Source organism: Micropterus salmoides, unplaced genomic scaffold (genome assembly GCF_014851395.1).
Source record: "Micropterus salmoides isolate LMB-PRFRI ecotype aquatic unplaced genomic scaffold, ASM1485139v1 Ms_hic_scaffold_12, whole genome shotgun sequence".
In the NCBI taxonomy this organism is placed as follows: domain Eukaryota; kingdom Metazoa; phylum Chordata; class Actinopteri; order Centrarchiformes; family Centrarchidae; genus Micropterus; species Micropterus salmoides.
The window spans coordinates 30,277,258-30,304,168 of NW_024040263.1; the positions used below are offsets into that span (position 1 = coordinate 30,277,258).

The 26,911-nt window shown below is 41.3% G+C and overlaps 2 protein-coding genes across 4 annotated transcripts in view; both read right to left on the reverse strand.

The window, feature by feature from the left end:
• The window catches only part of LOC119899788 (ras and Rab interactor 2-like), a 39,975-nt gene extending 36,021 nt beyond the window's left edge, over positions 1-3,954 (reverse strand). Inside the window, exon 1 of one of the 3 annotated variants that reach the window (XM_038714537.1) lies at positions 3,636-3,951. The gene's annotated coding sequence lies outside the window, so the exon portion shown is untranslated. Of the gene's footprint in view, positions 1-3,635 lie in introns of all 3 variants that reach the window. The other 2 variants (XM_038714538.1, XM_038714540.1) reach the window with 2 other exon arrangements.
• Positions 3,955-8,651: 4,697 nt separating this feature from the next.
• slc24a3 (solute carrier family 24 member 3) overlaps positions 8,652-26,911 on the reverse strand; it is a 59,071-nt gene continuing 40,811 nt past the window's right edge. Inside the window, exons 4-17 of the mRNA XM_038714541.1 lie at positions 24,729-24,803; positions 23,898-23,982; positions 23,054-23,157; positions 21,876-21,950; positions 20,240-20,265; positions 20,082-20,135; positions 19,852-19,985; positions 17,628-17,788; positions 16,851-17,121; positions 16,582-16,748; positions 15,273-15,387; positions 14,928-15,040; positions 14,511-14,576; positions 8,652-11,201 (exon numbers count right to left, since the gene is read on the reverse strand). Of these exons, the coding sequence (XP_038570469.1) occupies positions 11,049-11,201; positions 14,511-14,576; positions 14,928-15,040; positions 15,273-15,387; positions 16,582-16,748; positions 16,851-17,121; positions 17,628-17,788; positions 19,852-19,985; positions 20,082-20,135; positions 20,240-20,265; positions 21,876-21,950; positions 23,054-23,157; positions 23,898-23,982; positions 24,729-24,803 (1,599 nt within the window). The 3' untranslated portion in view covers positions 8,652-11,048. The remainder of the gene's footprint in view (positions 11,202-14,510; positions 14,577-14,927; positions 15,041-15,272; positions 15,388-16,581; positions 16,749-16,850; positions 17,122-17,627; positions 17,789-19,851; positions 19,986-20,081; positions 20,136-20,239; positions 20,266-21,875; positions 21,951-23,053; positions 23,158-23,897; positions 23,983-24,728; positions 24,804-26,911) is intronic.

The window sequence follows — 26,911 nt, forward strand, 5'->3', positions numbered from 1 at the left end:
TAACTTGTATTTGTTTAAACTGTCAAGACCAAATGAAGTGCTGCCTCATTAGTCAGTTGTGAGATCCAGTGAAGAAATAGAGGCTAGCAGGGCGCCATGCTGCTGTAAGGGGGGGGGGGGGGGGGGGGGGTTGCTGCAGATAAGAAGTATGTTATTGCCCTGAGACAAACCAGATAATGGTGTGTGTCCACAGTGTTAGCAGGGTGGAAATACAACTCATTTAATATGAAACCTACACTGACTTTAACCATTTACTTAAATAAAAAAAGAAGTTTCGATTTGAGTAATGAAAGAGTGTCAACAGCTCTGCAAATGTGTGTGTGTGTACGCGGCCACAGAGCAGTATTTGGGTCAGGGGTTCTCTGTAAGTTCAGCTGAACTCACTGGCTCACAGCTTTTTTTACTTAAAGATGGAAGTTCGTTTGAATTACTTTCATTTTTTCCACAAAATGTTTATGCAACTTCTGTCAGTCAAACACCAGCGTGACCAGCAGCCTAACCTCTAACCACTGCTTTAGAAGTCTTGCACCAGCAATACGTAAACACTCAAAGTCACCATCAAACAAATGCAACTTCACATATACAGTAATAAGAGTGCCAATGGACTGAATCGTGGTGAGAGACCGTCTCAGGCACCAGCACCGCCCAGAAAACAACTTTCCACATCAGAGGTCAGCCGAGAAAAGCCTGGCTGTTTTCTCTGGGCCACTCCTCTTTAAATTAGTACCAGGAACACTGGATCAAGCCAAGGGTCGAGCCCGATGCGAGGAGGTGGGAACTTCGTCTGCAGAAATTCTACTTCTCAATTTAAAAGGACGAGAAGGAGGCAGAAGATGGAGCAGACAGGGTGGGAGCATCAGAACGGACAGAAAATTGTCTAATTACCGTGATTATACCAGAACTTGTTATTACGGAGTCATGGAGGAGATATGGAAGACAAGCAGAGGGTAAACATAAGGGATTTTGATTTAAATTACTTTGGCCCCTGCCTGTCTGTAAGCAAGACTGACTGGATTACTACACAGGAAAAGTGTCCTGTGGCCCCAGACCCTCATGGGGCCCCCAAAGGCTCAACTCACAGTGTGGCAATTAGATTGTGGTATTTTTATTTATTGTACATTTCCTTGTGAATAAAAAAAAAAAAAAAAGCACAGTTTAAACTAAGATGATAGGGGCTTCAAGGCTCCTAGCTGCAGTTTGTGCCTGTCATGTATTATTAGTACGTTCAAGACAGAGAGCTAAGCATCCATTTTTCTATAAAAAATAATTACAGGGGGATATATAATAAACTCAGAATGTTGTAAACAACAGCGTTGTTCTGAGGGGACTTGCAGCAGACTCTTCTAACCATCTGGATGAAAAACTATCCTGTACAATAAAGATGATTTTTAACCTTTTTCCCCAAGTCGGGACTCCTATTAAGGTAGCTAAATGACAAATCTCTGCAGTGGTGGTACACGTTGTAGACATCAAAGGCAATTGCCTGGGGCTCAGAGAAAAATGCTTTGTGCTCAGAGTCATACATAATTCAGACATACCTGAATCCACAGACACGATACGCGCAGCTGGAATTCGATAAGAAATCACTGAAATAAAGATGCTTCTTAGTTCAGATGTTTTGTTCAGTATCTATAGAGATCCTGTCCAGCTCATTTTTGCCCCAGGGCCCCCTAACAGGTTAATCCGGCCTTGTCTGCAACTAAGCCTCACTTTAATTCTGAAATGTGGCAGGAATGCAAGAAACTATTTCGCCACACTTATACTATTTATATTAATAGGTTTTTTGGCAGATACATAGCTCACCAACATAATCTGAACACATGTATGAAGCTAATATTCAGTGTGTTTGATTTCATGCCCCGCTGCCGGATTACAGCAGACATCGGTGTTGTTCCTGTGAAAGCATTCAGTGTTAACGTCCCCCGCAGGGACAGTTTATGCTCACATCTGTAACTTGAGTGGCCGCTTCCTTGTCCAGCGAAAATGACATCACTTTTTATGAACCCGTGGAGTTCTCAGTTCTGCCTTGAACTTGCAGAGAGAAGTGGTTGGGACAGTGGTTTACTTTCAAATCTAAACTCACAGCAATCACATCCAGGTAAAGCAGAAAACACCTCTCTACGATGATAAAAACAAAAGCACCTGAAAGACAGCAGACGGCAACCGGAATTATTTTAGTGTGACTGTGGACAAAAAACAATATCAGCTTCACAACCCTAATTAAGTACTGACGAGCTAAAAGTTATTTTTCATTAAAATACCTTTCTGCTGATTCATGTCCTCATAGCAGTATGTAACTAGGGATCTTTGTGCCAACAAATCTGGGTTTTACAGTGAAGCTAATCCCTTTAACAGATTCCAAAGAAGCTTAAATAAGGAAATTGCTCCCTTTTTTACAGCGATAAGCATCAGGAACTGAGAAAGATATTAAACAAGTTTGGAGAAAAGAATGACATGTGTTTAGTCAGGTTCAGACAGGTCCTACGTGTTTCTGAAAGGTAAGGGGGGTGAAGCACTACGCACTTCCATACAGGCACTGATAGTGGATTACAACTGGGGAAATAAACGATTAAGGGACTGTATGAAAGTTATTAGGCGCAGCATTGGGGAAGGTCTGTGTTTCTTTTTCTTTTTGTTGTAGAGAAGTTAGTTTGACTTTTTGGGAGAGCACACATTCATCTTTTAGTATTATCCTATTTGATTATTTTGGAATCCAGCCAAAATGTGAAGTGCTCCACTTCATCCATTCAGTGACAGTAGTAACAGTTTATTTAGAAGCTTTTTACTCCAAAATCGAGTTACAGTACGGTTCAGTATTGTTTGGGTTTTTGTGGAGAGATTTGCAGCTTACAATTTCCCTTCTAATTAAAATTGTGGTTTAAGTTAGGGTACACCTTCTTGCAATTATGTATGCTTAACCTCTTTTACTTATAAATAATGAAAGGGACTGTATGAATTCAGTTTTCTTGGGGGTATGGGGGGAAGGTCTTACAGTCTTTAGTACCCAAAATAATGGTTTATACAGTCTCTAAAATTATGAAACTACAGTACAAGGCCTGAGGATTGTTTATCCATATGACAGTTGTATTCCCAAGGACAAAAGTCCTTGTCAAAAATGTTTGTGATGCAAGTCCATGCACATATATTTACTTCTACTAATGCTACTAATACAAAATGCTGCTAAGATGATATGATAAAGCCAAACCAGATCAGCCACAGTCATGTCACAGAGGAGTCACTCATCTCTATGCATGTGTACATTCTCCTGTAACTGCATTAAAACATCGTGGTTTGATCCATTAAATGGGGATTTGCAATAGACTAAGTTACAACTTCTTGCTACACGGTCCAATGCTTTCCACCACCACTGTGGATTGTCAAATCTATTTCACGTCACGTCCAAATCCTTAAATTACAGAATGAACAGGGACATTTCTTCTAGCAGGTCTGCACCACAGGCAGACAACAGGAGAGCCTGCACACGGTCCAGCAGGAAAACCTTCAGCAAAGTTGGAGTCAGTCGCCTAGTTATGTCTCAAGACTTCGACATTTCCTGCCAGAAATTCTGGTTAGAGCCTGAACTAACAGTCTGGAGTCTGTTTACTGCTGCAGACAAACACCCCTAAGATCCTCACCTTGAAAGTGGTTTCCTTCAACACCGCGGACTCGGCACTTCTCTCCGGTTAGGCTCCATGGGGAACTCACGGCCGCTGTGTCGTTTGTTGCCGTATTGTTTGGATTTCGGGCGACACCGAGGAGCCTCAATGTCCCCGAACTGGGTCGGTTACATGGTTTAATGTCGGACAGAGACGGAAACACCGGGTTTGGATAAAACCACTGAGGTGTGAGAGAGCCAGGGCGAGGGGGAGGGCTGCAGTAATATGACGCCTCTGCCTCATTGGCTCAACACACATAGCATTTCAGTGTAAGGCACTGTGCAAAAGCAAGTAATTCTGCTTATCATAGAGTCACTTGGAAAACATGCGATGCTCGGTGGACACATAGACTGTGGGTGGACCCCACAAACTTCAGGTAGGGGAGACCGGGGACGGTTGTAACACAGGCAAAGGCGTCGAAAAATAGGGGAGGGCTGGGGGGAGGCCCCTTGAAAAAGCTTGAATAAAAAGTTTGTTTTTGATTGCAATGTTTTATTTCTAAGCAAGTAGTATTATGACTAAATTCAAATTGGTTGAATAAATCAGTTGAGCGACTGAACTTTGTACCCCCCTTCACCCCCCCCAAAAAATAAAAATAAAATGCAAATATGCAAAATGGTTTTGGCCGCCTGCCACTGTAGGATTCATCTTTAAATGCTCTAAAGCTGCACACCGAAAGCGAATTTAATATTCGCCTCGCTTTACTCGCGCAAGTTTGATCGCTGGACATTTTGAGTGTTCACACACAACGAAATAAACACAGCCCGCGGATACTATAGCTATATGACCCCAAAGTAAACACTTGGCTGTGATTTAATTGCAATAAACGGATCAAAATGATGCTGAAATAACTACAATATGATGCCGTTTCGTTAGACATATGAATTCATGATTTGTCAGGTCTGTCAGAAGGACAACAACTTTTAAAATGCGTGTTTTCTGAATGGAGTTCGGATCGATCAGGGCTATGCTATGCTAACCTGTTCAAGTACAACGACAGCTGAAATAAAGTTACAGACACACATTTTCTAAACTCACCAGTTAGTTCAACTTCTTCGCTTTCTTTTCTCCAAGTAATGTCCAGCTTTGTCCGTTTTTTATATAAATATGAAGTAGTAGTCCTACAGAACTCTGGTGCCATCCGACGCTTACAACAACAGTGGAACCGGATGTGCACGGAAGCTAGCTGCCGACAAGCGCGAGTGAAGATAAGTTGTAATTCCAAAAACTAAAGTAAATTTAATAAAAGCAGTTAACTCTGAGCTCCTCCCACGGGTAAACAGCGTAGTTGTCAGATCATAATCCAGACCGACTATGGGTGTTTATTTATCCGAAAGCTGCAGCGCTGCTCCCCGTCCACTTCCACGTTCTATAGCAGCTCCCTGTCGGCCAGCGGATTGTCATTACACCGCTCGCCTGGTCCTCTCCAAACAACGCTCCGAAGCCACCGGTATTGTTTGGACAGTGTCACCACTGATAGACTTTCGCAGCATCGTGTCAAGCGAATCTTTCGCCCAAGTTGAAACGTTTAACTTGCGCGAACAAGCGAATTGCGCGTCAAACGCCTCATTCGCGCGGCCTGAAGCGAATTCGCATCTTTGCATTGACTTTGTGTTTAATCAAGCCGCCCCAAAACGCTGGATTCGCTTTCGGTGTGAATGCACCTTAAGATAGCAGAGTGACTGCTGCTGCTGGAGCAATCACACGTGACAGTCAAGTCTGTCCCAAAGAAAGGGAATTTAAGGTACCAAAAAGGAAAGAGAAAGAAAACAGCTGCCAACTTATTTCTTTCAAAGAAAAGTGAGCACAGTCCCATCCAGCAGATAAGAATGGTTTAAGCTAATATCAAGCTAATAGCGTTTTAAAGTTTTAATAATTTTGCTTTTAGGCCTACATGCCTCTGAACCACTAATTTACGCTGTGGGCTTGGGCACAAAGATAGATTAAATGTACTGAAATAATACAAATGGCAATGTAAAGGCTATCATTTATTTGAAAGCTGTTTGTCTTCTTGTTTCTGCAAACAAAGCATGACTGTTAGAGAAATCTTGTTCAGTTGTCTTTCATTATGCAGTATAGTAAGCATTTTCTCAAGGCTATGACAACTAAGATGGTATTTAGTCAGCGTTGTCTTGGGAATGATGAATGCTTCAATAAACATGAAGAACATAATATGTGTTATTTTAAACATGATACTCAAAGCAAACCTCCTGTAACCACAGTAAAGTAATTGGATACAGTGTGTTAAGAAAAGAGAGTTGAAATGTGGTGAGATTTCAAACTGTGCAGACGTAAGCACAAATCCCAGATTATTATTACTTGTTTAAATGTGGTAAGAACGGTTCATTGGTGAATACCCTGATCACCACCATAGTTTAATGTGTACAGCTGTTCAATTGCTCAATTATTTATCAACATTTTTCAAAAGATGCTTATGAGAAAGGGACCAAGAGAGGAAGGGGGCCCACACGGCGCTCAACACCGGTCTGTTGTAACACGTCCAATTTCAGGAAGAAGTTATGAATCACTTGATTCACTCTGCACATGCTCAGTTTTGTCCTTATTCCACATTGCCAATTATAGAAGGAAACAAATTATTTTGAATTAAGAAAGTATTTTTTTTGAAACTCTACTTATTTTGTTATAGTATTTTCTGCTTTGAAGTTAAACTCATCCAACTTAAATCATGTTTAATGTCTATATACATACCTTTACATTCTCGGTTGACAAGCTACTGAACGTTATATTTGGCGTGCACGCACCCTCACACATTATTCAAATAAGCTTGCTATATTATTAAAATAAGCTTGCTATATTATTAAAATAAGCTTGCTATATTATCGCTGCTGCTGGTCAAGTTGACAACTAACGGCAGGCCGAGACGCCCCTCAGGTGCCTATGTAGATATCTTTTATGCAAGTTGTTAGTGCTGTTTTAGCTGTCAGCTGTAAGGTAAGCTAGTTAATGGCTACAAGAGTATAGTTTAGTCATAACAATGCATAACAACTCATAACAACTACCCCAAGAAAATGTTTAGTTGTATGTATATGTTTTATTTGAATTTCAGTATGTCTCTGACACACGTACAGCAATGTTTAATTGTTTGGTTATTATTATTTATCAAATGTTGGTGTAAGACCTGTAGGCTTCTCTTCTCCCCATGATGCCTGCACTCCAGTAGTGCCATATGTCTGTCTCCACTGTGTCGGTGCAAGAAAAACAAGCACAGACACACACACTAATATTCTAATATGCAGTTGGTGCACATTTGCCCATTTGGTTAAATTTGATTATGTCCGCTAATATGTCACTACTATGACTGACAGTAACTAAGATACTTGGATTCCCCCCCCACCCCACCACCCCACCTACCCACCCCCCGCAAACACACACACAACAATTATGTAAAAAATTCAGGTGTTAAAACACTTTCAATATCATGTTTTTCTCATACTCCTTATTACTTAATGTTACATTTCGCCCCACACGGTGTTGCAGTGGTTAGCACTGTCGCCTCACAGCAAGAAGGTCACGGGTTCAAACCCTGGTTGCCCCGGCCTTTCTGTGTGGAGTTTGCATGTTCTCCTCATGTCTGCTTGGGTTCTCTCCGGGTGCTCTGGCTTCCTCCCACCATCCAAAGACATGGTGACACTAAATTGTCCCTGAGCGTGAGTGGTTATTGTCTATGTGTGGCCCTGCGATGGATTGGCGACCTGTCCAGGGTGTACCCCACCTTTTGCCCGATGTCAGCTGGGATTGGCTCCAGCCCCCCGCGACCCTGTACGCAGGATGACGATGGATGGATGGACATTTCGCCCCAGGCTTTGTTACAACTAAACCAGACTGTGGGGTGAATTATAACATTTCACTCCTTGTGTTTGAGAATAAACCATGCATTTTCTGTCTGTGTTGCAAACATAACAGCTATGTACTTACTAGCAGACATGTGTATTGCAAAAATACATGTATTTTTATTATGTATTGTATTGCATATTGCACACTTGTGTTGTATATTGTGCACTTCACACTTTTGTAAATATTTAATGTTATTGTATTGTACTGCACATTCTGTTTAATTAAGGCAGGGGAAGCCAGAGCTCAAGCATTTCATTGTATTTTCTCCTCTATTATTGTGTAGATATTGTGATGATGAGCTTACTATAGAAATATTACACAGTAACAGTATATTAAATTTATCACCATAAAGCTAGGGAAGGCAATTCATTTCAGAAGCATTTGATGAAATTCTCTTTACATCCTGACAGCAATCAATAAATCATATATACTGACACAAAATGAAAACAAATCTGGTGTCTGTGACTGTGTGAAATCATAGGCTGGCTTACTGAGCCTGCCTACCTGATTACCTACCAACCTGCTGGCATGCCCGTGCACTCACTGCACACGAACATGTACTTATTTCAAGCCAAACCATGATCTTAACCAAAAACCTAACCAAGTAGTTGTGGTGCCGAAAACCTACGGCAATTGTGCGTTACTGAAAATGATCTATGGGTCCACCATGAAGAGGGACCCCCTTCATATTACACATAGTCAAATGACCCATTGTAAATGTAAAGACATTGATTGGTGTAGCTTTAACAAGCGTAGGGTTGCTAATCTCCAGCATGGCATTTGTTTTGTCTTTTTAGCTCATCGGGAATTCTGACCCAACTGATCTGTGATACATTAAACCCTTTATAAACGATGCCTAATAGAAAGTGAGACTGATTCTTTATTGAACGATATAGTAAAACCATCAAACTTGATGAACTATCCATTTTTAACACACGTATGCTATTACTGTTGGAATGTCAGAGGTTAAATCAGCTTAAAATTATAATTGGTACCATATACTGTGAATGAATAATAAAGGATTTTTCAGGCAAACTTGCTGAGTATACTGAGTGTGTCTCACTTTATTGTTATGATAACACACTGCCAAAATACACAGTTGAAGTTGAAGTGAACAGCTTCCAAAGACATGGGAACACGTTTCATGTATGTAAATCAGTTTATTGCAAGAAGACCACTGGGAACAAAAGCCAACATCTTCAACTCTCTCTGACTCTGAGCTCTGCCCAGAGGTCCTCATCAACAAAAACGAGGATTTACAAACAAATTCAAAAGACATGAGCATAAAACAACATTAATTAGCTGAAAACTAACTGTTGTAGGCCTACATTCTAAATACTGTATATATCTCATCAGAAGTTATTCCAACATCATTATAATAGCATATCCCTCTGATATGTACAGCATAATCAAGACAGTGCCTTTTTGATCTTGGAAATGCATTAAAATTACACACAAAATAATCTGAATTATGAAAGAGGCATGCAAACAGACCAGTATTTGTTTCTATGTAGCCTACCTGAAAATATAACCACTTACTACTGAATGAAGCAGCCATCTGTGAAGATGTAACACAGCGCTACAGCGCTCTCTTGTGGCTGCAGGAGAGGCAACAACACCTACAGAGGACGCTTTTAATATATCAGCAACTCTAAGAACCTGATAACTGAATAAGAATCCTTCAAGGTAAAAATAAAAGTCCAAAAAAATACACATCTTCCACAACACATGCTGGAACAGAGTGACAATACTGTTGACAAAGGTGTTTCTTTGGCTCAAATACAAGCAGGAGAATGGCCACAACCAACAAGGGATGGCACAAGAGTTCAAGCAATGTGTTTAAGAAACAATATGTCGTGAAAGTTCAAAAGGTGGTGTGCCATCGGTGTGCAGTTCCTTTTTTTATTATCTGAAAGTGAATCTTTTACAACCATGATTCATCACTATTTCAACATGCAATGGGATTAGCGACAGCTTCCACCCATGTTAGGACCAGTGATAAAGACTGCATTTCAGTCCATCTCACCAAATGACAACATCTCCAAGGCAACTCAACCCTGCCGCGCATCATCGTCGTCGGAAACCACTGTGTTTGTACCAATATACAAATGTTGCAATATCTTTCCAAACTATACAAAACTTATAAATTATAAAGTTCTATTCTTAAATATAAACAACATCAAGTCAGTTTCCAGTACTGAGATTACATATTAGGTATAGTACATTGTACAGCTCCGTGGTCAAAGAGCGGAGAACGTTCCATTTAATACACTGTACATGATCCAAAGGGCTGAAACTGGTGCTTAGACATGATCTTTGAATAAATTAATTCATAAATAAATCATGATTATGTCTTCCCAGTAACAGTGGTGTCCTTGGTTCCCCTCGAGAGTGTGACACACACACACACACACACACACACACACACACACACACACACACACACTGTGCACTCAAGCTGACTGAAGTCCAAATCTACGACCTTACACCTATTCTAAAAATACTTTTGGCTTTAAGAAGTAACAATGTTAAACTCAACTCAGATACTAAAACCTAATTCTGTAATATTGTAAGAGGTCTACCGTCTAGAGGGAACTTTAAATTCAGTAGTTACATGTTTAGAGTACCTGCAGAGGCTTTGAAATGATAGAATAATATCTCTAATCAATAAAGTGACAGTGCTGGATGTTAGTTCCAGGGAGATCCCTTTCCTATGAGGGTTTTATTAAAGAAAAGAAAGCCCCCCCCCACCCCGCCTACACAGAAATGCCTGTAGAGAGACAGAAAAACAAACATGAATAGACTATGCGAATAGTGTTAAATATTTAGATTCTCTCAGTGCAAAGCGTTGACTTGTGGCTCGTACAGCATGCTGTGTTGGCTGTTACTGAGCATGGGAGACGTGTAGAAGTATTTTGAGTGTATGACTGGCAGAACAAATCATTAAAAAATAACAGTATTGCCACTGTCATCAGATCATTCAGCTTTGCAAGACTGATCCAGTTGTGCATAAGAGAATCCCATATATCAGCTAATATTAGTACTTATAATATATATATAATGCTCAAATATATACAGAGAAAGCCGGTTTTTACTTAAAAATACCTTAATCATGTGCTTATATTCAAACTTGTACAAAGAGTAACAAACAATCCAGCTAAAAATCGCTGTTAGCGCAGGACTTCTCTCTTTTGACCAGTCAGTCAGTTACAGTAGCAGCTTCTTCACCAACAGTAGCCTAACTGTCGGTGTTTATACAGTTATATTAACTCCAGCCAACCTTTCAGTTCATTAGACGATTGGCAGCAATCTCTGCTGCTGGGACTTTCTTCTCACGCCTCCTGTCTGGTCCCAAATAAACCAAACTTCCGGTGTCTTCTCTCTTTTGTGTATTGCACCAAAGATAAATCATATAGAGCTCTATTTTTCTATTTAAAAAATAAAAGGTAGGACTTGGTTCCAAGGCGCCGAGAACCCGGAAGCCAGATGAGGTTTCCTCCATAAGCCAGAGGAAGAAGAAGAAGAAAAGGAGGGAGGTCAGTGGATGTCTCGGCACATGGGAAGGTTGACGAAGATGAAGACGTTGAACTCAATCAGGATGGAGAAGCATAAAAAGATGGCGTACAAGATGAGGCAGGCCAAGCCCAGTCGCCAATCCAGAGTCCATTTGTTCAAATGGACACCAAGAACCTGCAGGAAGGAGAGAGATTTTATGAAATATTAACTACAGTACAAAACAAACCGGGGAGGGTGTCGTGCCACTGAGTACTGAGAGATTAGTAGAATTGTATTTAAACAACTCCTGTTGAAGTGGACTGAGTCTAGCCCAGGGGAAGAGACTGTTTATATGTGACTTTTTACTTTGGCAACATTGTTTGACTAATTAAATTGAAATTCAAATGACTGGTGATACCAAGCCACAAAGGTCATGGTTGAACCCGAGGGTGCAGGTTTGGTTTGAAAGTTGTTGTATTTTTTCTATTGAAATCTTTATTTCGAGCATGCAAGAAAAAAGTTGGTAGGGTCACAAAAGGGGGCAGGCACATCAGTGGATATGGGATGGGTAATTGTGTACATTTATTTGCTCTGAACCGCTATCAGGGATAAATTTGACTCTAATAGCAAAATAGTCCTTTTTTACCCCAAAATGCATGAAATAATGGCAGCAGAATCAAGTCTGTTCATTTGTTCAAAAGACACAAATGAAGCAAAGACTGTGTGCGAGCTTAGGCAGTCAACGCGAGTGCACTGCCACTAACACGCGACATTCTCTTCTCACTGCAGCATATAACCAACACACCTTTTCATAACGGCAGTGTACTGTTTTTTAACCTCTAGCAGCGCACCTGGGCGACGTCAATGATTTATCACTGTTCCACTGAGCAACAGAAACCCAGCAACTTATCAACAAAGTCAGGGAAGAAGAAGCCTGCAAGCTGGTAAACATGAAAGTACATAGGACAATGCTGGATTTATAATACTTTAAAAATCATCTTTGCAAATGTTTTATGAGGAAAGAAATGCACTCAACATGTCTGTTAGCCCTCAAAAACTGCCTGCTGCCACAGTACTGAAAGCTCTGCTGTCACTTGCTGCTGCTGCTGCTGTTCACAAAGCATTTCTCAAGCCCCAACCTCCACCTGTAGACTCCCAGACTACCTTCCCCTAGAGGGAGGGGGAGTTATTTACATTTACATTTACTCATTTGGCAGACGCTTTTATCCAAAGCGACTTACATTTGAAGAACAATATACAAGCATCAACAGAGCATCAAATACAGATCGACAACTGACAATACTGTAATAAGTAATAATACTGTAGTAAGCTGCTCTTACTAGTGTAAGAGCAACAATAAATACTAGTAAGAGCACATAGTACATATCACATCAATGGGGTAAATACCTTGGGAAGGAAGTAAGAGTTAACAAAAAGTGCAATCAAAACAAAAAAGTGCAATCAATACAAGATCATTGTAGGGGATAGAAGAAGAGCACAGGAAGTGCATGTTAGAAGTTAGAGGCGTTATAAGAGGAAGTGTTCTCAGAAGAGATGAGTTTTCAAGAGCTTCTTGAAGTTAGAGAGGGACGGCCCTGCTCTGATGGCGTGTGGTAGCTCGTTCCACCATCGTGGTGTCACAGATGGGACTGGGATTGCTTTGTGTGAAGGGATGGCAGAGCCAGGCGGCGTTCATTGGAGGAGCATAGTGGGCGAGAAGGAACGTAAACTCATATTATGGAGTTCAGGTAGATGGTGCAGACCCAGTAGTCACTCTGTATGCAAGCATTAGTGACTTGATTTTGATTCTGGAGGCCACAGGGAGCAAGTGGAGGTCACTGAGTAATGGAGTGACATGAGTCCTTTTAGGCTGATCAAAAACCAGACGCGCTGCTGCGTTCTGAACCATTTGTAAGGGTTTCACCGCACAAGCTGGGAGAGCTGCTAGGAGGGCATTGCAATAGTCGAGGCGAGAGGTAACCATGGCGTGTACCAGAAGCTGGGTGGCGTACTGAGGTAAGGCCTGATTTTCCTTATGTTGTATAGAGCAAAGCGGCATGAGCGAAAGATAGCAGCAACATGGTCTGAAAAGGACAGCTTCTGTTTCTCACCACCTTGGTTGGAGTGATGGTTGAGGAGTCAATTTGTAGTTTGATGTTATGGTGGATAGATTGCTTGGCTGGAATGACCAAGAGTTCAGTCTTAGAGAGGTTTAGTTGAAGGTGGCAAGCCTTCATCCATGCAGATATGTCCGAGAGATGGTCTGTGATCCCCGCCGAGACAGTGGGATCGCCTGGCGGGAAGGATAGGTAGAGTTGCGTGTCGTCTGCGTAGCAGTGGTAAGAGAAGCCGTGCGAGCGAATGATCGGCCCCAGTGAGGTGGTGTAGATTGAGAAGAGAAGGGGTCCTAGCACTGAGCCTTGGGGCACCCCTGTGGAGAGGCAGTGGGTGGAAGATAATTGTCCTTGCCACAAAACATTGTAGGGACGCCCAGAGAGGTAGGATTCGAACCACAGGAGTGCTTTACTCGAGATGTCCATTGATGAGAGGGCGGATAGCAGGATCATGTGATTGACTGTGTCAAAGGCAGCTGATAGGTCAAGCAGGATAAGAACCGAGGACTGGGCTGCAGCTTTAGCTGACCTTAGGGCTTCTGTTACAGACAGAAGAGCCGTTGCAGTAGAGTGGGCACTCTTAAAACCAGACTGATATGGATCTAGGAGGTCATTCCGTGAGAGGAATTCTGAGACCTGTTTGAATACTGCCCGTTCAATAGTTTTGGATAAAAATGGTAGAAAAGACACTGGTCGATAGTTCTCAACTTGAGTTGGGTCAAGTGAGGGCTTTTTGAGCAAGGGTGCAACCCGAGCCCTTTTGAAAGTGGTCGGGAAGGTTCCTGAAGCCAGAGAAGTATTTATCACATGAGTGATTGTCGAGACCACAGTAGGAGATATGGCTTGGAGGAGATTCGTAGGAATCGGGTCCAGTTATTTTCATCAACCCCTACTTCCTGCTTTGCTGAGCTTGGTGTTTCCTTGTGAGCAGTGACAAGGTCAGATCCCAGACGCCAAATATCAGTGCTGTACATTCAACATTCAAATAATCATCCATTCCACACACATTGGATGAACTACATCCTCGGCTAGATCCGCTAGCTAAATAGCTACATACTGTATGTTCAAATCCACAACACAGTTTCACATCACAGGTGATGGTGAGCAACTCATGTGTAGTGATCTTGCCGTTCAGTGTGCTGACTTTGTGCTTGTGTAGCACAGTGCAGATTTCATTGAACAAAAATGACAAACTGTTTCAACCTTGTGACTAAAAGTCCAAATGTTGGTAGGGGGATTTTAGCTTTCCTGGAAGTTGGCAGGGACGTAACCATATCATCCCCATGTAAATCCATGCCTACAGTGTGGTTGGATTCAAAACTATAAAAGCTTAATGTGCTTTATGGCCAGGACTGCCCAGATCAGTAAGTTTTAAAAGTCTGGTACTTACTGTGACGAATACTGAGGCAAGTAAGAGTCCAACAGAGAATATAAGACCTCTGCTGTTGAGATGGATCTAAGGAGACAAACAGAGATATACTGTCAGGTAATGTAGGTATTTAAAAGTTAATGCTCTGTCCTGATACACACAGGCTAACATTATGTATTTATGCTCCGAGACTTTTATTACACCTAGTCCAAATGTTTTTTTATTGTATGAGAAGTAATCAGCAGGCCAATTAACACTTATTATATTCTCAGTGTAAGGTGATAAACTATGCAGTGCCCCAACAAATACTTTGTGTATAACAAAGCCTGCCCTGCGCTGAATATTACAGCATATCTGAATATCCCGTCCTTCATGAACACCGCTCTGTTCTATTCTGGTCCAGCAGAATCTCCTCTGCCGGAGCTGAGAAGCACTCACATAGGAGCCGTAGTCGATGCAGAGTGTTTGCAGTGCCCACGGCAGGCCCAGGCCCACCAGTATGTCAAACACATTACTGCCTATGGAGTTGGAGATGGCCATGTCTCCCAGACCTGAGGCAAGGAGAGCAACACTGTCAAGGTCTGTTTACAGTCAGGAGACAAGTCAATTGTGACAAGCTATATTCTGCTGTGTAACACCACTCCTTCTCTTCACAGCATGTGTGCTTTATTTCAGTCTTTCATTTCATTCAACAGAAATATTGATTTAAGCTTTCTGTCTTATGGTGTATTTGGAGTGTATTTGTGTGTGTGTGTGTGTGTGTGTGTGTGTGTGTGTGTGTACCTTGCCGTGCAACAATAACACTGGCCATGCAGTCTGGGACGCTGGTGCCTGCTGCTAGGAAGGTGATGCCCATGATAACATCAGGAATGCCGAGAGTGAAGCCGATCACAGTCACCTGAAACCAAAATGTTTTTTATTTAGTATACTGTTATATTGAGTGTAGGGGCCCAATCTACCAGAGGATACCGGTCTGTTCCCGCTTTTATCTCACTTCTTCAAAACACACTTTTACTGTGTGATGCATATTTAATGTTTTCTTTATTTGTATAGTGACATATTTATCTTTTGTATTGATTGTTGTAAAGCTATATTATTATTATTAATATTACTACATAGTTCAGCAGTACAGTAAATCAAATAAAGACCACAACTGAAACAAGCTCCCATCTGGAATAAAATTACAGAAGTAGCAGTAACAGAGTTTTATGCACACTCAAAAAAAATACAGATTAGCACAGAATGTAACAATCCTCAGGGTTTTCCTCCTCTGTGACAAAGGGGATACCAGATGAATTGAGTATAGATCAGCTGTCTCTGGGATTCATTTTGCTGCTCTGTTATGCAGAGAGAGCGTTTCTTGCTCTGCAACAGTCTCATTAAGGGATTGCACAAACATGATTAGGTTGGGAAAGGGGGGGGGGGCTGAACATTATGTTTTCACTTTGGGAAAACTCTCTCTCCAGTCTTACTATAACAGTAAAATACAATACAGCATTGAATTAGTACAATTTGTTTTGCCATTAATAACTAAAAGTGCATTAAGCATTTTAAATGGTTTAGCCCTATTTAAATGTTTATATGTTAATGGAACAATCATTTCCATTTCTCATCTTCTCCACATCTCAAATTACAATTGGAATTAGCAATTGCCAAAAATAATGCAAAATCCAGTTTGTTTAGTTAAACAGGGCTAATATTTCACTTTACAGTAGTTCTGCTTTCTGTTATGTTTCAGATTTAAGTGACAGCAGAAGCTGCTGTATGCTGGTGAAAACTGTGGCACACTGTGGAGAGATAATGTTCACGTCTGTTCTGTTTGTCAAACCTGATATATTGGTCCCACTGTATATTAGCAACTAGTTGAATTTGATGAGGAGATAAAGCCCTGAAACAGACAAAGGATTATTGTCCTCTGAATGCGGCCAAACACACATTTATGATGTAACTGTTTAATAGCTTCTTTGTTTTGCAATAACAAGTCACTTAAACTAAAAAGTAAAAGCCCTAAAGGATAATATGGAGACAATTTTTACATTCTTTGAAGATCAGGATGTGTTTTCAGCATGTCAGTGAGTGAGACTTCACTGACCATCCAGACCATGATGTAGGAGAGGCCAGCGATCCAGATGGTGGCAGTGAAGAAGGAGACCATGAACCATCTCTCCCAGCGGCGCTTGGCACAGTTAGGCACGGTGAAGAACAACAGCAAGGACAGCGGCCACATGGTCAGCCACTTCAGCTTGTTACACCCCCCAGCTGGAGGGAGGAGGAAAACCAAAAATGTGATGATGGCTTCAGTGACAGCACCGATAACAAGCAATTATCGACAGCGATCATTTTATTTTATCTGCGCTGTACCTGGAACTTTGAAAGGCACCAGGGGGCCATTATCGTCATCTTCTCCCTCTCCCTCCTCGTCGTTCTCATTGTTTTCATTATCCTCATTTTCATTCTCTGTCTCGTTGCCAGACTCCAGCCGCTGAAGTCTGCATCTCCCGTTCAGACCCTGTTCAGATCCGCTCAGCCCATTCTCTAAGCCCCGCCTCCCCTGAGGCCTGGCGGCTGAGTCAGAGTCGCCGTTGGTGATGCGGTTGACTCTAGTCTCAGTGGTGTTGATCAGTCTTTGCCTCTGGAAGTGATTAGAGCACATTACCATAAACAACATGAAGCTCTGACTATATTCATTCCATGAACACATTTGGACATTTTGCATTACTGTCGTGTAGCATGAATGGTACCCAGTTAATTACTCAAGTTTGTTTTCATTTTATATTTATATTATGGAAATCAGGAAAAGTCCCTTTTATTTGTCTGAAGCAGAAGTTTAGATTTACATCCAGACTGTAGTCTGCAGCAGACAGGTGTCTGAGGGAAAGTGAAAGAAAATCAACATTCATTCCACTCCTTCTTCTGTTGAACACAGACAGTGTTATTTGGTTTGTCTTTATGCTAAGACTCTGGTTTGGCAGGGATTTGAGTATTTAAATACATTTAAGTTGACAAAAATATTTCTCCTTTCAACTTTTTCAAATTTGAAATAACGTGTAGCATGTAGAACTACATAACTGAACATAGAGTCAAACGTAGTGTTCACACATGTGAGTTCATGTACAGTTTAGTTTAGTGCATATGTACCTCATTGATCAGCATGCGAGAGGCCATGGTGAGGCGGGTTCTGGGGGAGAAATGACTGGTGATCATGATCCTCATACCGGCCTCAGAGAAAGACAGCTGGTGGGGGTATGCAGACAGCAGCTCATCAACCATCAGCACCGACGGCTTACAGTGGAAGTTAGCTAGAGGGAAATAACATACTAATGTTCATCTGACTGCAATGCTGTTTAGTCCCACTAAAATTTCATTTAGTCATCATGTTTTTGCAGTCAAGAATCATGTGAAGGCGATTTTTTAATTTATTGTTAACAGTCAATTATTATTGAAAGAAATTGAAAGAAATGGGGTCTTTGGACAGTTTACTCTCCAAACCTCTGAGTGGGTGGCCCGAAAGTACTTGTTTGAATTAGAGTTGAGTGCAAGCTAAGGTCCACAGTGCTTTGCATTTCACTTTTTGTTCGGTAGCTCATTCAGCAAGCCAGTGTGGGACGTGGACGTGTCCTTGCTGTAGATACGAAGTAGACACTGAAAGCAAATGTGGGTTGCGGTCTGTGGTTATTTCTGATATAAACATAGAGTTGGGGTGGAGCTCTCAGCTGAGGCCAAAACTGTCTTGTTTGACTATGAATTGAGACGTTGCTTGAATGGACTCAAGGATGCTAGAGAAGATTTCCGCTGTGTTGCAGAGTAATGTCTCACTGATCGTTGTCTTCAAGCAAGACCTTCAAGCAAAGGCCACCTCTAGCACAGGACAATCTCATGTAAGCAAACAAAGAACAGTCATTGTGCCTCATTGCCACCTTCTCAAACATCTCTGGCTTGCCATGTCAGGACGGTATGTCGATTTATCCTCAGGGTTCCACTTTTGGATGTTATCTCAGCATTTTTCCAGGTCTTAAATATGAAAGATGTACAGTGCCTGTAGGCTTTCAGCAGGCTGCAGCAATGGTACAGTGCGAATTCCACCCTATCTGCTGACACAACAGGTCCCCTCATTGTTACCAATGCATTTTCTGCTCATCAGTGGCTGGACCTCTTGCAGCACCAACATTAACTATGCCATCCATAGGTTCATGTGATCATTTCCATTTCCAAGGGGTGTCCACCACCTACCACCCATGTTAGGGCGGGGTATGATCCCCATGTCCTGTCAGAGAGAACACAGAAATGTAAGTGGTTATCTGTGCCAGAGGTATTTTTGTCCAGTAGTCCAGGTCCCTGCTGGCTTCTGTGGGACGCTGCACATTCAAGCACATGCAGCATGGTAACCATCTGCTGAACCAACTGTCTCCTGCCACCCTGGTTCTCTTCATCACCTCCTCAGCAGAACAAGCTGACGGAGCAGGCTGTGCTGAAGCAAGTTGGAGGTTGGAAGGATGTGTGAAGGCCTGAGCCAGCATCTTGTGCTGCTCACTTCTGTTCGCTGTTGTTGTGTTCCACACTATACCTTACCTCTGAGGGCAGAGAGGACAGAAGATGCAAACACTAGAGTAATCTTGGTGGCAAAAACAGTCCCTCCCTTGACAGTTGAGCACCCAGGAGATTTGTCCTTTCCTTCTGGTGGCACCAGTTGTATCCTGCCACCATCAACTGGGCCACCAGGACAAGACTACCGTGTTACTACAGTCTTCTTGTCCATGGTCTTCTGGAAAGACCAGTTAGCAGAACTGGATGCAAGGTGGGCAGCCACCACACTACTATACAGATGAATGCTCTGGTGTTGTTGAGGGACCGTTGTTCGTTTCACTCAAGTGAATTCTGGCCCATGTATATACTCCTAGAGTTTGTCAAGATAACAAGACACAGGCTTGGTCTGCAGCTGGTTTGTGCGCTTCCCTCTTAGAGTTTCTGTACAGAGGGCCAGGAGGTGGAAGCGCAGTGCTCAGTGTGTTAGCAGTGGGCTTCATCAAGTAGGGGAAGTTCTCAGTTGCCAACAAGGGGATCAGGGATTCATTTGTGGCCATCATCTCACCATATACGCAGCCCAGAAACGGACAGCAAGGTGCAGCTTTAGCATTGAAGATCTATACTGGCAATCATCCCAAGACAAAAAAGTGACAGAACTTTGTCAATAATAAAGTCATCCTTGACTGTCTTATCCCGGAGCTGAACAAAAATAGATGAGGAGTGGTGCCCCAACTGACTTTATGTTTATGTAAATTTCAGTGCGCAGAGATGAGCAGCTAAAACCTTCAGAGTCCTGTTAGAGGGCAAAGCCCGTGTTAAATAGAGCAGATTATGTTACCTTTCTTGAGCAGGACTGCAGTAGCGTCACACGTGACATTATCCTCCAGATCAGTGCTTCCTGTCAGCCCATTGGCCAGACTCATAGAGCTCTTCTTTCGACGGTCAAAGTAGCGATGTGCTCTGCCGTTAAACCTGGCAATGACAGATGAATGAGAAGGGGCCGCAACTAACTAAATGCAACTTATCAATTAACTGAAGGCATTAGCAGTTTCTGGTGATGACACTCACTTCATGATGAGGATGTAGACTGCATACATGAGGATCAGGACAAGAGACTCCCACCTGCACACAAACACAAGGTCAGTAAGATTTATACAGTGATTCAGTATTTAAAAAAACATATAAATATATATAGAGAGGCCGCTACAGAAAATATCATTACGCACCAGCACACCTTCTCATCGTAGATGAACTACAAAAGCAAGACAAAGAGGACACAAGAGGACATTAGGCGGAGGCAGTAATTGAAAGGGAAATTAATTCTGCAACATCTTCTCCACTAGAGGGCATGACCAAGCTCAGGCAGCCAGAAAAAGGTCAAAGCATGACCTCTATCTATCTTAATTATACATAATTCCTAGATAGGAAGGTACTTAAGAAACAGATAGTTCCTTTTTTTATTTTGAAATCACTGGTCAGCTTGTCTCTGTAGCGTGTTGCACAATGAATATGTGAAATCATGGATTCTGTATCACATATCATAGTCATGTGATTCTCCTGTTTATTTAGCTTTTGATTTATCGTTTCTGTGTGCATGGTGATTAGGTTAGGTGAGGTTAGAAACTTGTGGAAAACGTCTTTGGCTTCATCATGACATGAAAGAACACACTGTGTGGCCCATAGCATGATACTAACTGCAAACTGTACGTGCACTACACAATCATTTATAGTACACTGTTTTTGCAGTTGGTGTCCAAGAAATAAACATACCTTAGATACAAATAGTTGTGCCAATTAAACTTTACACTGAGGAAGCTAAACGTTTGATGATGTTTTTGGAGCTTCCTCTCCACCACCTTGCAGCTTGGAGTAGAGCCTCTGTGTCAGTGGTGGAGGAAGTATTCACATCCTTTACTTAAGTAAAAGTATCAATACCACAATGTAAAAATACTTGCACAGTACTCAACATTTTACTTATGAAAAGATACATAAGTATTTTCAGCAAAATATATGTAAGTATCAAACACAAAATTATTCATTTTTGCAAAAGTGTCATATTATTAAATGCATTACATTATTTGATTATTATTATTATTATTATTAGGTGCATTAACGTGTAAGTGGCATTTTAGTAGCTACTTTAGTCCATCAGGACCAAAACCTCGCGCTACAAGTACAGTTTCTTTCCGTCTGCAGCTCATCAACAAGGCCAGAGACGCCCACTGACTCTCAAACCACCCGACCCTCCCTTTTAGTATACAGTAAACTCATACTGTACATTTTTAAACCCACTGTGAATATTTTGTTGTGTCATGTCGTTATACTTTAGTGGCTATTCATTTATTAAATTTTGTTTTTTTATAATGATTTTTTATTATTATTTTCCAACCTCAAAAGTGTACTTAAGTACAATATCTGAATAAATGTACTTAGTTACTTCCTACTACTGCTGCATTTCCTTTGTGCATTGCATTGTGGGACAATAGTGTCCATCAGCATCCTCAAAAATGAAGTGTTTTTTAATATGCATACTGACATTTTTGAGTATAAATGATTTTGTCCCTTGTTCTAGTGTGAATACAATTCATACTCAAACCCTGCTTACAATTAGGTTGTATCATGGATTTGGGACACAGCTTCAACAGGGAGGATTGCTAAGATTAAAAAACTGCTAAGTATCCACATCGACAGTCAATGTACAGTACTTGTACGTGTTCATTGACTTTCTACTATCTAGGATTACTGCTGAGGCAGAAAGCGGGTATTGGTATTGGGTATTGATAGCAAAGCAGATAACCATAACCTGCACTTTCAAATTAGCATGTGAGCTGTGTATTTGCATGTGAGTCTATGACCTCTTACCACAATGAGGGCCGTGATAGAAAATATGTAATAAGTTGAATCTCTGAGTAGAGCCCAATGAGAGAGCTTCACTGCCTGCAAGGAGGAAGGAAAACAGAGATCAGTACACTTGCAAAACATATGTATGCAGCTTCAGTTCATTCACTCTTACGCGAGCTCTTGAGTTGACCTCCTGAATCACAGTCACTGAAAAAACCAACTGCAAGGTACCATCCTCTGTAGGAAAGGTGCCCGTGTGTTAGTCAGCTTTATGGGCTACGATGCAGGAGTGACTAACGCTACAACACTCTCCCACACAGCGCTCACACTCCCACTATACATAAGTGGAGGGTCAGAAGTCGCATCTTGAATGTGCCACTCCCAGCTGTGGAATCGTTTGCTGTTGCGATGCAGATGGTAGAGTTAGAACATAAATGTTTGCTTGTACAGTAGTGCTTCATAGAGGGAGCCTGCTTTGAACAGCCAGCCAAGGGTAGCAAACAGTAGTGAGGTGCAATGGCCGGACTTGAGGATGGTTTTACTGCACACCATTCCTCCAAGCCATGTTACATCGCCCGCCCTTCTCCCTCATTATCTCACTATGATTACATAATGCACAATCTGGGATTGCATCACTGTTTAGAGTCCAGTGCATATATTTTTCAGAGCAGAGAGCTTATCCTTGTACTGCACTCATTTCCATATCCCTGGCATGTCAGACAGCATCAGCGAGATGCTGCACTACATTATGATATCTCTGTCTCATTCAACACGCAGCACTGAGGATGCATAGCTGAAAAGAGATACAAACTATCTAATGGGTTGAGACTGATGGCATGTTGTACATGTGGCTGGTTAAGCAGATCGAGCACAGAGGAGAATATAAAAGTGTCACAAAACAAACAAAACATATAAAAATGTTTCCAGTGTGTACCGGCACATTTTGTACATTTTTTCTTATAGTTGATTGACCCCTGAGGGGAAATTTGTCCTCTGCATTTAACCCATCCTAATTAGGAGCAGTGGGCATCCATTGTGCAGCACCCTGGGAGCAGTAAGTGGTTCAAGGCCTTTGCTCAGGGGCACTTTGGGCAATGGTCCATGCTGGACTCGAACCGGTTCCCCAGCCAAGTCCATACAGAATGATCTATAGTGAGATGTGAAATGATGAAAATTGCATATTTGTGTGTGTACCGCACCTGGCCGGCGAAGAAGCCACACACGCCGATGATGCAGAGGATGTTGAAGACAGCTGAACCCACGATGGTCCCCACACCCACGTCACCTTTGGTGATGAACACCCCTGGGGAGAGAATAAGCGCACGCACACACACACACACACACACACACACACACACACACGCACATGCACACACACAGCATTATGATGCCATACAGAGCATGAATGATGTGTTGTACACAACTTGACATTTCCAGTTGCAGCACAGCATCTGCAGAGCTGACAAACAGATGTCGCACAACTGTCAAAACATATGTAAATAACTTGGCCATATTCACGGTCGGCCATGGATCTCTCTCTCTCAATCACACACAAACACACATGGGGAAAGAAAATCTTTTTAAAGAAGCCCATAAAACCTGAAATTTTCTTCATTCTATACCCATCAGAAGAATGAAATGTCTTGAAACCCTGTCTGTATGTATAATTTGATTTTTTTTTATAAAGAATACAGTAATGTGCCACCTTTGAAGTGACTGTTCTTCATATTGTTGGCAGAGACAGATATACTACACTGAACACATGATCAAAGACGAAAAGGGAAAAGAAAAAACGCCTTTACTCCTTACCAGCAATTCTCTAGTGATTATTGCATAAGATGACTTTAATGTTATTCTGATGTGATTTCATGTTTGTTTACTGCATGTAAAGAAGTGTCTAGGGATAAAAGCATCTATATAAAACATCCATTAAAAGGCATGCATGCTTCCTCCCTAATCCAGCTACAGCATTGCAACATGTGTCCTCTTACAGAGGACTTAAGAGATGGGGGTAGGGTGGAGGGCGGTGATTGTCGTGAGTACCTATGATGGACGTGAAGAGCTCAGGGGCCGAGCTGCCAGCGGCCATGAAGGTGGCACCTGCTACGTCCTCGCTGAGATGGAGACGCTGCCAGAAAAGTAGTAGGAGACAAATTAAAAGTGCATCTTTGACCAGGAAATACCCACTGCAATTAGAAAATCCAGACTACAAGATCAGTCACAGCCTGACCCTGACCCTTAGCTGATAATACAGATCCTCTAAAGCTTGCATTTGTCTGATTATGTAAACACACTGTTAATCCGATATTTTACCACTTAATGTGAAAACTTGACAGCATGTCTGGAGGAAGAAAATGGGTCCAATAAATATCCTTTCTATTTATTTTATACTCTCCTTTATACTGGGAACCAGCAATACCTTGTTTAGTGACATCCAAAGATTTAGTTAGCTATTCAAATAGGCAACATTTAAGTATTCAGTTACTCAAGGAAGAGATGAGGAGAAAAGTCTAAAGGCTGTGTAGTCCAACATGTATTTGACATTTTGTACATGAGCCTACACTACTTGAAATTATGTACATGCATATTTAATATTATATTTTAATAAATGTAGATTTGTACAGGTGAGGATGCCTTGCTGTATTTTTGATGTTTGATATAGAGTACAGCAGTCTATAGTGATCCCACGTGGGATGGGCCAAATGATGTCGTGATGCACACCCACGCAGCCCAGATGAAGAAATATCTGTTCATTATCTGAGTTTTTGAGTGTTTTGACTGTGGCTTATTTAGTCATTATTATTCAATGTTCTAAATAAACTTTTAAGATCTGAGAGCTAGTTTTTCAGGACCTTTAACACCTCACATTCATACCTCACACAGCTTCTCCAGGGAGGGCACGAAGTAGTCATCACAGACGAGGGCCAGGGCACAGAACATGTAAATGGTCTGCGAAGACAGACAGAGAGAGATATTACAGGGGACGGTGAAGTATGAACATGTTGCTTGATGTGATTTATATATATGATACCATAGGATGAAAAGTCCACACTAAGACGGTTAACATATATTACAGCAACCAGCTGTAATATATGCACTGATATTTCAAACTGGACAAAGTGATGTTGTTTACCACCTCCCATGTCTTCTCCAGCCTTTGAATCTATTTCGAACAGATCTCTGTATGTACCCTGAGAGATACAGTGAAGAATACCCCTCTGCTCCCACTGCTACATTAAATTTAGATGTAAATGGCCATAAAAAATGGAACAGTGAGTTCTAGTAAATGAAGGCAAAAAAAGGTCTGATCCATGCAAATGCAGTGCAGTATATTAACGGTTTAAAGACAGCAAACGTTCATGAACAACATAACTGTAGGACCACACTATTTACATTTTTAAATAAGGAAGTTAGTTTTCACTTTTTAAAAGTACTGCATTAAAAAAAGCCCAGCGCGGAAGGTTACGTACTGTACAAGGCTTATTCCCCTACTGTCTGAACGGATGGAAAATGTGACCTCTGACCTAGAATGACACCATGGGCCCTATCTGACAAATATCAAAATACAACTGCTCTATAAATTCAATATAATGGCAGTTTATTTCAGACCCCATGAATAAATTAAATAAATTTAAAGTAATATTGTTTCTTTTTCTCACTTCATACAACCTTTATATAAAAAAACATAAACAATGTGTTGTTCTTTTTTGAACATTTTAAGCTCTTTTATGCAACATGAACATTGAATTTGTATTTATATTTATCTCCCTATACTTCCAAAAATGAAGTAAAATATAGAAGGAACGTGAAGAGTAGGAGGCTTGTGTAGCTTGCTCTGATAGCCATTATTTGCAAGGAAAGAGTCCTCGTTTCCCCGAATCACTATGAAGTCAGTATGACCCATGGTGTCCCAACGGCAACATTTATTGCAAATATTCCAGGTTCTCAACAGTTAATTACTTCGCACCTCTATAATGAGAGACGTTGCGTTGGAGGGGGACAAGTGGGTCAAAAGTTGCAAAAACAATTCCTGCACACTCGTAGCTTGCAAAAAAAATTCGGTATGTAACACCATGTGCCTGATGAAGGGATAAATGTTGTTATTATTATTATTTTATGCAAGTTAGACAGTGTGTGGGAGTTTTCAATGCAAATATTCCAGGTTGAAATATGCTGGAATTTTCCTTTAAGAAATCCTTAACTTTATACATTTATAATCTATTATCACTCCCACAAAATTCTAGTTAAGACACTCTGGACACTGTAAATTAATTCTTGCTAAATAAATGATAGTTCATCAAAATCAACTATTTACAATATTCAATGACTTTTCAAATTCAAAACTTAATTAATGTTTTGGAAACCTTGGAAACAAATATCATATTTGTACAAAACAACAATAATGGTCCTAATACTGACCCTTGGGGAACCTTTAATAAATCCTGTCCTTCCAAATATCTCCTGAATAGTCTTAAAATGGCAGGTTAAATCATGGAAAACTTAACCTATCCTTGGCATCACATAATACATATAACACCGAAGCCAAAATGAAGCAGAGACAGGGTGGAGAAAGAAAGACAGCGTTGATCAAGAGAGAAAATGTCAGGTAGTGACGACAGACTGACGGAAAATGTGTGAACAAAGGAAAGGCATGAATATCCTTACACCTTGTTAAAAAGAAGCCTTGCTTACAGAAAAATGGCACTGAGAGAGAATATTTCTTATTCCTTTTGTGCTCAGTACTGAGTCACATTTTCCTTTGCAATAGTTCTTCTCTTTCCTGTTTCTGAAAGCAGGTGAGAATGAGCTGAACTACCCAACGCCTGCATGAGAGCTACGGCTGAGCCCACACACTGAACGACTTTCAGTGTGCAAGCAAAAAGTCAGAGTGTGACATGTAATCCTGGCTACTGGGTTGAATCTTGATTCGGGTGTGAGGTTGAGATGGAGGGAAAAAATGCAGCCTTCATCGCCATCTCAAGCCTGCTGTAGCTGTTACTGATGGTATGTGCATACTGAAAGTAAATGTGTGTGCATGTTTAATGTTAAATATAGAG